Genomic DNA, 14,515 nt, shown 5'->3' with positions numbered 1-14,515 from the left:
TCTGATAGTTTTTCAGATATAAACAAATTAAGTAGAAATTTGTGCGCTTAAAAAAGTAATGAGAGATCAAATATATTCAATCAGATATTTCTATAAAAACATGTATCGGGTGATTGCAAAAATATTGCAGCGGAGTAAATACATTGTGGACGGATGGTGAATTATTTTTTATTCATTCGTGTAGAAAATCATATTAGCAATGCTTAGCTGCTCGAACCAATTTATCTCTTATTGTATGTTATAAAGGTGCTAGATGACTCACTCCACGAAAAATAATAGCTTACTTACTTTGCAAATCATTTAAATGAAGGAGTATAGATCTTTAAAAACTGGGTACCATTTCTCACCATTTACAACCGTTAAAATGCGTTTTCGTGATTGTTGCTACATGTTCTAAGGATTCTCTATAATCGAAATCGGTTGCATTTTCATCACATCACTGCTTTTTGAGAATGTGCAGTAGTTGCGTGCGTGACGGCATTAACAAGCCTAAGAAGTGCAATGCTGTTTTCGTTCATGTTTTTCTCCTTTGTAGTGCATTAAACGAAAGTAGGATTGCATAAGTTTCAAACATGGTACTCTTTGGAGCACTGTGCCATAGCTTTGTCCCAGTTGTTCGTTTCATTTTAGACATAAATTATTATAACTCTTCTGTATAGACCGATCAAAACTTCAAATTCATCTTTTCAGGTCTCGCCAACATCCAGATCGACTTTTTATATACCTGTCGCTGGACCTAGTCAATCTGATGGTTCTCAGAAAAATAGCTCGCCACCATGCATCTCATCTTTAGAAAACAATGATCATCAGGCTTCGTGTTCTTCTGGAAATTCCGTTCAATCACCGGAGGATGAAAGTCTGGATGAACCAACTTCTCCTATGCAAGACGACACAGATGAAGATAATTTGGAAAATGAATATGAAAACTTAGATCCGATATACGAAGAACTTTCAGATATTTCAAATGCATCAAAAAGTAAGTTAGAAAGATTTAGTTTATTTTCAAAATTCATGATAAAAGTTCTTTGTGGTTTATTTCTCAAAAGAAAAAAAAAAAGAAAGCAATGAGTATACTTCAAAATGACAAATTTGTTTATATTTTCAAGTAATTAAACATTTTCTGTTACTCTAAGGAATGGCAGGTTTAGACACGGAACAGAAATCATTTTTTGAAGGTGCATCAAAGACAGATATTCTTAGTTACCTAGAAGATGCTAAAGAGCGAGGAATTTCGGAAGGCTTATCTGAAGATGAAAGTAAAATTATACCTGAAGAAGATGAAGAAGAAGAAGAGGAAGAAGGGAAAATAAATCGGGAACTTGAAACTGAAAAGGTACTATCATTTATTGAACAGGTATTTTAATTGCTCATGCATACACATTTTTTCCAACATAAAGCATTTTATGTTCTTAATACTACTACTGTACTACTACTTAACCATACATGGACCTCGTACACATTCTTCTGCGGAATTTCTAACGAATCGGTACGTGCCGGAATGTATGTTCTGAGTGTATGTCATACATTCGCATACCCTAACGCATTTATATTGCCAGAGTTGTGCTCGTTTCACAACTAACAGTATTCTCAACACTGATGGCCAAATGATGAGTGAAAAATATCCATTTCACGCTTGTTATTTATTTTTGTTGTTCTGATTCTTTGCTCTATCAAAAGGGGACTGTATCTCAATAATCTTCTCACTCGTTGGAAACTTAACAAAACTTTAATTTTACGCTATTAGAACGCACAACTGAAGCGCGACGGAAGGCCCCCGCGTGCTCCTTCTCTCATTGCTAAGGCATCAACTTATGAACTCTCTCTTCTTTTCCTACGCAGTTGGGGGGTTTGACGCATGGCGGTCTTAACATGTGTGATCGTTCAGAATCATATTATACAGAGGATGTTATGCATTTATCCCATTCAAGTGCATACAATATCATTCCTGTTATAAAAAAAAATTAATAATGACTTGCTATTACACCCATATTTACTTTTCAATTCGTGTTTGCATACTAGTGTCAGTATGCTGTTATTATTAGTACTGCTTCCTCTAAAAAATCGATATTATTCAATAACTTAAATTTTCTCTTTTCTTTTCAGGATCGCGTGATTGTAAATAATTCCATAAATAAACATGACGTGATTATTGAGGTGGATGAAACAGCTGAAAATAGTTCAGAAGACATTGTAACCAAAACTTCATCAGTAGAGACTGACAAGGTAATTTTTAACTGATTAATTACTTTATCTAACAGTGTCTTACCACTATAAAATCTTTCAACACTAATTATATTTGTACTAAAATTCACTTCAGTTTCAGCATTCATTATATTATCAAATTTTTTCCTCTTTAGTATGTTTTTTATATTGTAATTAATGAAAATACGTCGATGGTTTTTGTCTTTTTAATTCGATATTTTTGTGAACATTTTCATTGAATAATTCTTTTTTACAAACCAAATTAATTGAAAATTAATTGATGAGAAATAAAATTTAAAAAATGAATCTTTAGCCAATTTATTCTGTGGATTTTTGAATATTCCAGAACAACAAATCATCATCAGCCGAGATTGAAAGGAATGACAGCGGTGTTGGCACCGAGACAAGTAAACCATCTCGTATAAGTAAAGTATTGCCTGCAGATAATGAAGAACAGCTTTGTGCTGACTGTGATCATCAAGTAGAACCAGTAGAAGATGAGATTTCTGGCCTTTTATATAATCCCTTGGTCTGTCGCAAATGTGATCTCAGACGTTGTGAAAGGAAAGAAATCATCATCGAGTTTGTAGATACTGAACTAAAGTATGGCAGAGATCTGAGAATCATAAAAGAGGTAAAAGATCTTCATGTAAAATATCTACGAGGTTTTAGAAACGAATATAGTCTATAAATTGTATGGATGGAATTAATTTTAATCATCAACAACTTTGGGGAATATATCGAGGGCTCAGAAGCCAATCGGTGTGAGTCAATAAATATTAAAAATAAGAAAAATATAAGATAAAAGGATCTTTCAAAGCAGGAACCTTCAACCTTTCAGACACAGCGAGCCTGAAACTTCCCACGAAGCCCGCGCACCACTAACTTATGTAATTTAGTGACATCTTAATAGAAGGGGCCACTGGGGCCCCGAGTTAAACTAGGACAAAAATAATTGAAGACTTTTATTTATTCTGAAATTATTTCTTTTATTAATTATCAATTTTGATTAGTTCTGAAATAATTTTTTTTCACCAATTCTGAAAATTGTTTGATTAATTGCTGATTAAACTAATTAATTCTGAGATTAATTTTAATCTGAAATCACGAATTTATTTCTTTTACTGATGTATAAGTTATTTTTTTCACTAATTCTGAAGTTATTTGTTTCAATGAGACTTCCGGAATTATTTCTTTCATTAATTCTGTATTTTCATCTATTTGTTCCAGCATTATTTCTTTCATTAATTCTATAATTAATAATCGTTTTCAACCATTTTCTGAAAATGGTCGGTGGGCCACGACAAAAGGCTCCGAGAGCAAAATATAGCCCACGGGCTATGTGTTGAAGACTACTGCTTTAGCATCTGCGTGGTCAGCATAAGTGGCGCTATTTGCTGTTGCAGTATAAAGATAGCGACTTGAATGCTTTGGCAACTGAAAGTTTGAAAACAATGAAGAGGCACTTGCAATACGAAAGTCATTTTCAGAAAACTGATCTACGCTGATTGCGTTCTGAGCCCTCCATATAGATTACTAATTTTAAAACGCACGTTAAAAAAGCGATGTAATTACATTTAAAAAAAATGAAACTCGTGCTTGAAATTAATGTATGCAATATTGAAGGAGATAAAAAATATGATGGATTTTATGTAGGAATTCTACCGTCCTATGGAGATAGCGGGATTGTTGGTAAAAGATCATCTTTTGTGCGTCTTTCTCAACCTGGAAGAGCTTATAAGCTTCAATATGAAATTCTCAGAAAAGTTACAAGACGCCTTAGATATAGCTATGGAACAAGGAGATGAAGTAAGTAACATACAGTATATTTAATTAATAATGAAGGTTTTTAATGCGAGAGTTCAAAGATTAATTATTGATATAAAATTATTTTATTTGTCTTTAGGATTATACTACTGTGAACATTGGAAAGATATTCTTAGAAACTTCCTCCATGCTCCATGCGTTCGAAACTTATTGTGTAAAGCAGGTATGTGTGGCACTATATTTATTTGCCATCAATTGTAGAACTGAGACTTTGCTCTGAATATTTTTAATGTACTGTATTTCTAACAGCCACGCCGATTTACTACTGGCAACTTTGATGTTTTCGACCACTGAATGCAATTGAGTTCACAAATATTTTTACTCTTTCATCAGGCATCCGCTTCAGTACTTTTGAGCAACTTAGAAAAAGAAAAGGAGTTGTTGAGAATTTTTTTACGAGTTTCACAAATGGAAAACACTCTCCTACGAAGAATGAACCTTCCAGCTTTTCTAATGGTACCTGTTCAACGAGTCACCAGGTAAGAACTTGAACTACATGTCTGTTGACGTATATTTGCATAATTATCATAGACAAATTAAGACAGATGCATAATAAAAAAAGCAGAGGACCGGATCATAAAAGATAAAAAAGTAATGTTCATCAATTTCAACCCTATAAAAAATTTAAGACTTCTAGATTGTTCAATTATTAATAATTTTAGGTTTCATATCTCTGATGTATGAAAATATTTATCTAAATTTTCAAATAGTGGTTAGTTGTTTCAGAATATTTATACGGGAATCCACTGAAACCATGTAAGAGACATATCATGTATGATTATTTTTCAATATCGCATTTAGGTATCCGCTCCTATTATGTCGTTTACATAAAGTAACACCAATCCATCATAAAGACAGGAATGCTCTGAAAGAAGCCCAACAGAAAGTAGAATTGCATCTAGAACATATCAATCAGGTGAGAATTTATAAACTAAATCTTGACTACATAGTAAACGTTGCGAAGTTAAGTCCTTAACACCCTTCAACTTTTGAACCATTAATAATAGAAACATATTTCCTATTAGAAAAACTATTCAAATAGCTCGTAGATTTTAGGTATGTCATAATTTTGTAAAGGACTGTGTACATGTATAAAATACAACTTTTATTTTTCATACGTCACCCTTCCCCCGTATAACTTAAGATTAAAAACTTTGTCCTTTTAATGAGTCAAGCAGAAAAAGTTACATGTTTATAAGTAAAATATTTGCCGAGACATCGGGCATTGGAACATTTAACATGTTAACATGTTGTAATATTACAATGTAATAAAGATGCCCTTTTACAACATGTTAACATGTTGTAAAAGGGCATCTTAGAAGCAAGAGAAAATTAAATTAAAATAACTAATGTGCAAATATATACTTTATTGAGAAACATGGAACTTTTTCTGTTTCTCATTAAATGTAGGAAAAAATTTTCTGATAAGTTCTAGATAAAGTAAACCGTACTGGGAAATGAAATTTGTGTTTCAAGTTCTATACAGCCCCTTTAAAATAAGTGGTATATATTAAATCTATACGTGATTTAAAAACTCTTTCCGATTGGAAGTGTTTCTAAAAGATCAATGATTCGAAAGTTAAAGAGTGTAAAAGCACCACAAGCGGATAAAGGCTCCTCGAACGGGGATGGTAATGTTCACTTCCCCCTTCCACCTATGCCAATAATACAATATTTCTATTAAATGAGGGAGGGACGTCCCATCATCGTCTTCATCAGTTTATGATAAACGCTTCTTACACTGTATATTGGAGTCCTACAGAATGTTCATTTTAATTTGTATTCATTTCGCTGAAACACTCATTTGAAAGGCTTACCTAAATTTACATACCAAAAAGAATATGTATAGCAATCTTTGTTTTCATTTTTCAGTCTAATATTTTTTGTACAATATTTTAAATTGGCATATCTCCGTGTTGATGGAGCCTATGATGTATTTGCATTATTTTTGGATAATAACAGCATATTGCAGGTATTTCCTGTCGGTTGAGGTTTGAGAAGAAAGTTCTTTCGTATCTTTGGACTGATTCCGAAACCGAAAATAAAGTATGACTCTCTTCAATCCGACAAATCTCTTCTGAGACTTTTGGTATACTTCGGCGGCCTCCGTAAATTGTAAGCCATCCTAAAAGGGACAATGAATGAGAACTTTGGGTTAACGCACTTGGCGCGGCTTGGCATGAATGCTACCATTGGGTATACTCATGTTGCGACTATTAAAAAAAAACATTTTCGCAAACAATATAATTTAGAACTCAGTGTAGATTTGAAATTTTTCAAGTTGTTTTGCATCGAGAATGGCACGAATTTCAAATCTTTTCATAACTACTAATACAGTCGAACTTGGTTAATTCGAAGTCCACATTCACTGGAAAGCATTAGAATTATCCAACTAATCTATCCCAGATTCTTAAAATGACTATAAATTACAACTTAATCCTCAACATTTACAAGGTTAATAATTATAAATCATTGAAATTTTATCATCAGTTACAAAAAACTGTTTCGTAAATTTTAATAACTTATAATTATAATACAGTCGAATCCCGTTTTATATATAACGAATACCGTTATAGTAAAAGAAATCTCGTTTTAACGAACACTTTTCTAATCTCCCAGATAAGCTTACATGGGAATAATTCAAAAACCTGGAATTCCTTTATAACGAAATTTTGCAATAACGAAGTAATTTCTCCGGTCTCTTGGAGTTCGTTATAACGAGATTCGACTGTAATTGATCATAGCTGCTGTTCTGGAATCAGCGTTACTGCAAAATTACTTGACCATGAACCTGATTTACGGAAACAGTTCATCATCATCCGATACGAAACTGTTTCATAAATTTTGTTTATGCTATCAAGAAAATACGCTTTCATTAACGTATTGCAATTTGTACTTTGACTATAAAAAGATTCAGATTTTTAATGATATACCATGAACCATAGGTTGAACAGCATAATCGGTTTCAAGTGGCACACATTTTCGATACACTCTTGCTGAACAATGATAATTGATCAAAAAAAAATTAAATATTGACATTAAATTTATCAAAAGCGAATAGAGGGAAAAACTGAATTTTCAAACTTTTATTATTCTTTAAAGATTTATTGTTTAACAACTTGGTCGAGTAAAGCAAAGTCAGAATTCTTATAGTTTTTCAAAACTAAATTTGCTTGTACAAAAAAATCATGGGTTTTTCCCTTCAACTTCGAATTGTTCAAAACATTCGAAAAAAATTCGAATAAAACGAGAAATTTTAATATTATCAATTAAATGGAAAACCCAAGGGGAGTTCGTAGAAGTTCGAATTATCCAAAATTCGAATTAACCAAGTTCTACTATTTATCATTTTCTCTGAATTAGTTCAAAAATGCGCTCAATGTTTCTGATTTTGAAAACCATTTTAGAGATCGCTGCGTTTTCCTTAGCTGTTATTTTGTAGAAAGCAAATTTAAACAGATAAATAAAAGCCTAGTGATATTAATAATCATTATCTCGTCACTTTCAAGAATTAATGTAGGCTTTCTGCATAGCATTTAATGCATTCGGAATCGAAAAATATGCGATCACTTCAGAAAACTTCTTAGCAAATTTTTATTCGTAGCATACTATATGAGAATACCGTAGTTCATACATGCTCAACCCATGGCCCACTGGCCATATGTGGCCCTCGGAGTCAGCTGATGTGGTCCGTGTCCTCAAAACTAATTTTGTAAAACTGAACTGAGCGTCAAATTTTCAGGTCACTTATGTGACCCACGGTGCAGTTCCGCATCACTTGAATGGCCCGTGGCATATTTAAAGATCATTTAAGTGGCTCGCGGCATATTTCCAGATCACTTAAATGACCCATGGTGTCTCAGATCACTTGAATGACCCGTGGCATATTTTAAGATCACTTGAGTAACCTACGGCACAGTTTCAGAGCACTCAAGTGTGACCCGTGGCACATTCACAGATATTCTGCGTGATGCTGGCGCTGGCACAGTTCAAGATAACTCAAGTTGCCCGCGGCAGAGTTCCAGATCACTTAATTGACCATCGCACAGCTCCAGATCATTTAAATTACCCATGTCATATTTACAGATCGCTTGAGTGACCGGTTGCATAGTACAAGAGCGCTTAGATGGCCTGCGACACAATTTCAGATAACTTGATGACCCGCAGCATATTCACAGATCATTCAAGTGGCGCGCGGCACATTCAAATATCTTCATTATTCGTTGGTGTCCCAAGAGGGAAGAGCTTAGGCGAATTTGCCCATTGCTTTGACAACAAATAGTATATCACGAGTTATGGGCAGTGCCGTCTTAACGCATGGGCCCACCCGGGCACGGCCCGGGGGCCTCAAGAGAAAAGAGGGCCTCACAAAAATAAGATTTGATTGAAATTTTTTAGAATTTACCTTGTAGGGCCTCAAAAACCAATTGGCCCGGGGGCCCATGATGCTCTTAAGACGGCCCTGGTTACGGGCCGTGTATATGTGAAGAAATATTCTGTGGAGGTTCTCCAGAAGTTTTGTAACATAGTTGGGATCGAAAGGCATGATAACTGTTACCAGTTTGTTAATTATTACAACCCCTGTTAGTGACATATTATAAGATACCCGCAAACGATGTGTGTAGGCCATATCTAAATAAATGAGGAGGCTACACTCCTATCTGCGATGTCCTTTTAAGGCAGCGTTTCTCAACCTTTCTGAACCCAAGAACCAGTAAAATATTAGACAATTCGACGGACCTCTAACTTTCAACATGAATAGCGTGACCCCGTGTCTCATATTTTACGGGGCATTCCTGTATTTTTGTCTGTTCCGGCTGCGTACAATATATTATCCCGTTTTTTTAACGAAGCCTATTCGAATTTGTAATCGTTACTTAAAATAGTGAATGAAGATAACTTTCTAGCTTAAAATTTATACTATGATAATTTTGTTTGCCGCATTATGGCACTCACGTCTCACATATTTGTCATGTTCAATGTTTTTCAGTGAACTACATTTCAATTCGCTGTCCTTCCAATAGTTCTTCTGATTTTCCGCTCATTCATATTTTCAGGCATTTTAGCAACAGTTGGTGATTTTGCCAAATTATGGCAATGTTTTGAAGACGTATTTTATTTTCCCATTCGGCAGAAATTTTCTCCACAGCAATTCTAGCAATAATTAGTGAATTTGTCGAATTCCATTTTTTGGCTGAAATTTACTTCATATTTGATATTGCGATTTACAAGGGTTTTTTTTCCTTTATAGATATAGTTACCCTAGATATGGAGGTAATTTCTATTTGAACCAATAAAGAATATTATTAGTATCAATAAAAATATTTTTCATTCAGTTGGAATTAAAATTACCAAGTCTGCCTGCGGCAAAACCACCTATAGAAGGCTTCCGCACGAAGCTCGTGACGTCACTGAAGAAGGCCATCTCACCTATAGCCATTGGATACAGCAATCTGACGCATGCGACATCTTTACCATTTTTTTAGTATGTCCATTGGCTATACCATCTATAGCAGAAAGCCTTCGCGCAAAGCTTGTGATGTCACTGAAAAAGTCCACTTCATCTGTAGCCATTGGATATAGCAGGCAGACGCATGCAATATCTTTACTTTTCTTTTGCATTATATCCAATGACTATAGGTGAAATGGACTTCTTCAGTGACATCACAAGCTTCGCACGAAGGCTTTCTGCTATAGATAGTGTTGCTACAGGTGTAGAAGGAATGTGGCAGGGTTGAAGACAAACCCTTCCGTCTACAATTCAAAGATACTGTAGCGACAGCGTCCACCACTGGATAGCGCTGTCCGCGTAATAGGAAAAATGCTGTACGTCTAGAAAATACAGTACTTTTTCTGTTACTACTTACTCTGAACGATTTTTTTTTAAAAAGATAGAATAACAAAGAATATAAGTTTTTTTCTTTTAATCATTTACTGAATGCACTGTAATAAACCCCTTTCTAAGTTGTCATGACACTGAGTTTCAAAGTGTTTTGGACGCTGCTGAACTTTGCGGCGGAACTTTAACAATACGGCATGCAGGATAAACATTTGGATGGTGCACAGGAGATACACGACTAATTAGATTTTGAGAAAAACCAGTTCGAAAGTTTGGAGTATAATGGTTTCCCCATTAAACCGAAACTTTATAGTTATTTTTTACGCCTTTAAATTCGTTCTACCCTAAAAATGAATGCATGTTGAGATAGCAATGTCTTCTTGTAGCTTTCAAGGAACACTATCTCATTGTCGAAAAAAATGCTGTAAAGTCGTTTTTCCCCTGGACCCTTCATTTACAACATGCATAATACGTCAATGCAGTTTTTGTTGCAAATCCAAATTTGTATGAGAATGAAGTAATTAAGCAAGTTTGTCTTGGCTAGACTTGGCAAAGTTTTCTCTTCTCACCAACGATGAACTGCTTCAACTGTAAGGCGGAACCGTACACGTGGGAGGTTGCTTCTTCATGAATGAAAAATACTCGCGGCTAACTCAAAGAGGCAACTACTTCCCACGACGTAATACTATTTCAGGCCTTTCGCAATTACAGTTCTACATTGAGTTGATGTTTAAATGAAAGTGTGACTTTTCTTGTGAATTGAGACTTTAAGGGAATGTTGTAATTAACGGCTATCAGCAAATAAGTAAGCTATCGTCTTTAAAAAATTTCAGTAAAAAATAAACTTTTCTTACATAGATTTATGTCTGAGACCTTTTGATGAGGATTTGAGTCTCAAAATCACATTTATATGATAATACTGATAATAGAGTAATTTCTTTGAAATGATTCCCATCGATATTAGCATTTTATTAATTTTTAATTTAAAGGCATGATTTTGTGATTTTCCATAACTGGAATATTTGTTTTTCATTTCTTGTCATCTTAAGACAATATTCAAATTTTATCCAAGGATGTTTTACAATTTTTGAAAATTAATATTTTGGGGATTGAAAGATATATATATATATGCGATTTCTGTTTTTTTATTTCTCTAACTATTCGAAACAGAATTCGACAGAGGTACCGTATATATCAAGTACCTTTCTTTCTTTCTTTTTTTCAAACCAAGCACAACTCAGGTCTATCACCATCTATGGCGATTTACTACCTAGTGAGTTGTGCTTGAAGTGTAACTGTGTGTGTACCTAACAGTCTGAGTGCGTATGTAGTGTTGTGTTTGATTTTTCAGTGCTGCCATATCAAGTACGTATATCTCGGAATAAGCGGCGAATCGGCATGTCCACTGCCCCTTTCCAGAATAAAAACTGATTTCTATGTAACTACTGTTTTCTCTTATTATACAAAAAAAAAAAAAAAAATACTATCAGGAAATGCGTACTTACCTATTATGTGTTCAGAACAAATTCATAATAGTGGAAATGCGAATCAGATGATTGATATTTGAAAACGATACGATTTATATAATCGTCCCTGGTCAATTTATGTACGATTGCGTCGTCTATCGAAACGAAAAGTAACGAATGCACAGCATCCTGCATGTAAGCTACGCCATACTCTAAAAGCATGTTTTTGACTATGTAAGTGCCGTGGTGCTTATTCCAGAGATACGGTATATTTATGAAGCATTTTTATTGGTAATTATAACTATATATGATAAAAACATCGCATCATTATTATAAATGATAAACAAATTTATATGTGAAATTCTGACTATGAAGAATATAGTTCCTTAAGATAAATAATTTTAATGTTTTTACAGCAAACAAAAGGGGTTGGAGGAACAAAGATTTGGAGAAGAATATCGAATATTTCAGCTTCTCACAGACGTCTTGGAAATCTTCAAGATATTGGTAGCATAAAATTAAGAAAGGTATAATCTTTTGGTTAAATTCATCTAGTAATTTATACAAATAATTTTTCTGTGCAAGTTGTTCGAAGTAGAGTATGTGTAATTTCCGTTATTTCCATTTGAAAGATTTATTCAAAGATTGCCGCAATTTAAAATTTACTGTAGCATAAAAAGTATGGTACATGAATCGATAAACAATTCGATTGATAGTTTGCTTCATTATTTCGTTTGCACGTACAATAAATGTGCAATTTTTTTTAAATTTAAGATGTATCCCACAAATTACATACCGTATAGCTGCACCTCTACCTCTTACCTTGTATGTGTTTGAAAAGTTTTTACGTAGTCTGTGTGTAATTATTGTTTTTATGCCTAACTTCTTTAGTCTTCAATTTCTAAAGATTTAGGATCAAAGTTGCGTAATCACTTATTTTTTACGCTCGTTCAATATAAATTTTAGCTGTCTCAAGCATAAAATTAATGTAGTAACAGACGAATTTGAGACTGTGGTAGTCGCACAATACAAATACAAATACAATGCCACAACAGGCAAAATGCCCAACGAGGTGGCTGAGAAAAAGATGCCCATAACAAATATGGATGTGTCATATATTTCAAAAATACAATCCGCGTAATACTTTCAGATTTAATGCACATTCAAACACAAAATCCTTTTAATATGGTTTTAAAAAATTTATATTGAAGTTGAGGTGATTTAACGCGTATATTGAATCAGTTGATCAAAACAAAATAAAAATAAATGCTATCAAATAAAACATTTTTGTACGCGAGTTTCTAACAATTAAGTTTTGCAAAAATTGCAGATTTTGTGGAAGTTCACTGCACTAAAAATTCTTCAGAGGGTTATGTCATTCTAAAATTTGAATGAGGAAAAGTAATTTTGAAGTGCAAAGAAAAAAAAACATAATTTAAAAATATCACATGTAGGCAGGACACATTTTCTGCAATACAATGTACTTTTCTGATTTTACTGCTAAACATTTTACCTACTGCAGAATGATCAAGTGATCTTGCCAATGAAAGAGCAGAAATTTTTTTTGATTTCAATTTAATCGAGTCGTACATAAAAAATTAAAGTTATCACTGTCCTATTTTATTTAAAATAGATGGCTTTAGAATTATTGAAATGGAAGCAAGATGAAGTGAGGTTCGTCATGGCTGGCAAGCTTCTCTTCACTCAAGTTACAGATTACCCCTGGAACAAGAAAGGAAAGACTCTCAAGTTTACTCCTCTACATGCATTACTCGTGGCTCTTGGTAAACCAAATTCGAATTACAGACCAGAAAGTGTAGCTACCGAGAATCCCGTTCTCTTCCCAAGAAATACTGGCATTAGAGACGCAAGCTTAGTATTGATGAAAGAAAAAAATGGGCGATACGTTATGATCAGGGTAGGTCTTATTTCAAACAATTATAGTAATACGCATTTGAAGTACAAAATCGAAAGTACATAGGTAAAGAAAGTAAAACCAAAGAGAACTGATTTTCCCCAGATAAGTTTTACATCGACTTGAGATAGGATCCAGAGTGCTTTGAAATACAGTAGACTCTCCCTAATCCGGCACATATCAGACAAGGGTGTAACGGATTACTGGAAGTTAATTGAAAAAGACCCTTCAAATACAGCGTAACCTCGCTAAAACGATACTCGATATAACGATAAATCCCTCTACAACGATATTTTTTCACAAATCTTGTTTAGAATTGCTTATATTCTAAGTTAAACTCTTCTCGATGCAACAATATCCTTTACTACGATAAATCCCTCTATAACGATGTATATATTTTTTTTTTATTTTGCTCAAAACCCCCTTCAATATATTTCTAAATCTTTAACCAGTTTCTGTTCTTTCGATAGTAATTAATAGCATTGGAATTTTTCACGATCTGCCTTCTGAAAGTGTCAATGAAGATGCCATGAAGCTATTTTCTGTGTAGTACACAAGAACGATGTGCGGCTAACCACTTTATAGTATAGAACAATTAACTGAATTTAAATTGACCAATTACAATTTTTTGTTGCGAATAAATGCTTACAAATGCATTTTATTGTGGTACCAACAGCGCCAATACAAGGATAAATTTGGTGGTGATTGGTGATAATGCTACCTCTCGATATAACCAGTGCCGTTTTAAAGCATAGACTTACCCGAGCACCTCAAGAGAAGAAAGGGCCTCACAAAAATAAGATCTGATTGAAATTTTCGAGAATTTGCCAGGTAGGGCCTCAGAAAAACCACTTGGTCCAGGGACCCACGATGTTCTTCAGACGTCCCTGGATATAACGCGATAACCTCTCTGCTCCCAAAGCAGAATGTGCCAAAATGTGCGACGTACGTCGCAGAACAATTTGGAAGAATTTTAAGAATAGTGTAGAAAAACGCTATTATGTATATGCGAATTTTTACCGCAGAACATTTTCAGTCAGCTGAGGGCTCGTTGCAGAACATTGCAAGACATTCTGCTTTGGGGCTCTCTGCAACGATATTTTTTCTTGGTCTGCAGAGTATCGTTATATCGAATTTTCACTGTAATATAAACTTCTATGCACACACATATTGTATCGTTTTTCTCTTCGATACTCGAAGAAAACCCGCCTACAAACACCGGATTACTGGACGGGCCGGATTATCGAGAGAGTACTGCACTGTATA

The 14,515-nt window shown here is 34.2% G+C and overlaps 1 protein-coding gene across 1 annotated transcript in view; it reads left to right on the top strand.

The window, feature by feature from the left end:
* LOC149080178 (uncharacterized) overlaps nt 1-14,515 on the top strand; it is a 95,687-nt gene that overhangs the window by 74,633 nt on the left and 6,539 nt on the right. The window contains exons 5-14 of the mRNA XM_089239213.1: nt 691-976; nt 1,134-1,333; nt 2,104-2,223; nt 2,549-2,836; nt 3,859-4,011; nt 4,109-4,192; nt 4,363-4,508; nt 4,831-4,945; nt 11,751-11,861; nt 12,968-13,252. Of these exons, the coding sequence (XP_089095339.1) occupies nt 691-976; nt 1,134-1,333; nt 2,104-2,223; nt 2,549-2,836; nt 3,859-4,011; nt 4,109-4,192; nt 4,363-4,508; nt 4,831-4,945; nt 11,751-11,861; nt 12,968-13,252 (1,788 nt within the window). The remainder of the gene's footprint in view (nt 1-690; nt 977-1,133; nt 1,334-2,103; nt 2,224-2,548; nt 2,837-3,858; nt 4,012-4,108; nt 4,193-4,362; nt 4,509-4,830; nt 4,946-11,750; nt 11,862-12,967; nt 13,253-14,515) is intronic.

The sequence above is a fragment of the Pholcus phalangioides genome, unplaced genomic scaffold (genome assembly GCF_987345545.1).
Source record: "Pholcus phalangioides strain wild (caught in Gottingen) unplaced genomic scaffold, Ppha-v1.0 ptg000011l_1, whole genome shotgun sequence".
Taxonomy (NCBI): domain Eukaryota; kingdom Metazoa; phylum Arthropoda; class Arachnida; order Araneae; family Pholcidae; genus Pholcus; species Pholcus phalangioides.
Note: the sequence above shows the minus strand (reverse complement) of the source record. Positions and strands in the feature narration are given on the sequence as shown.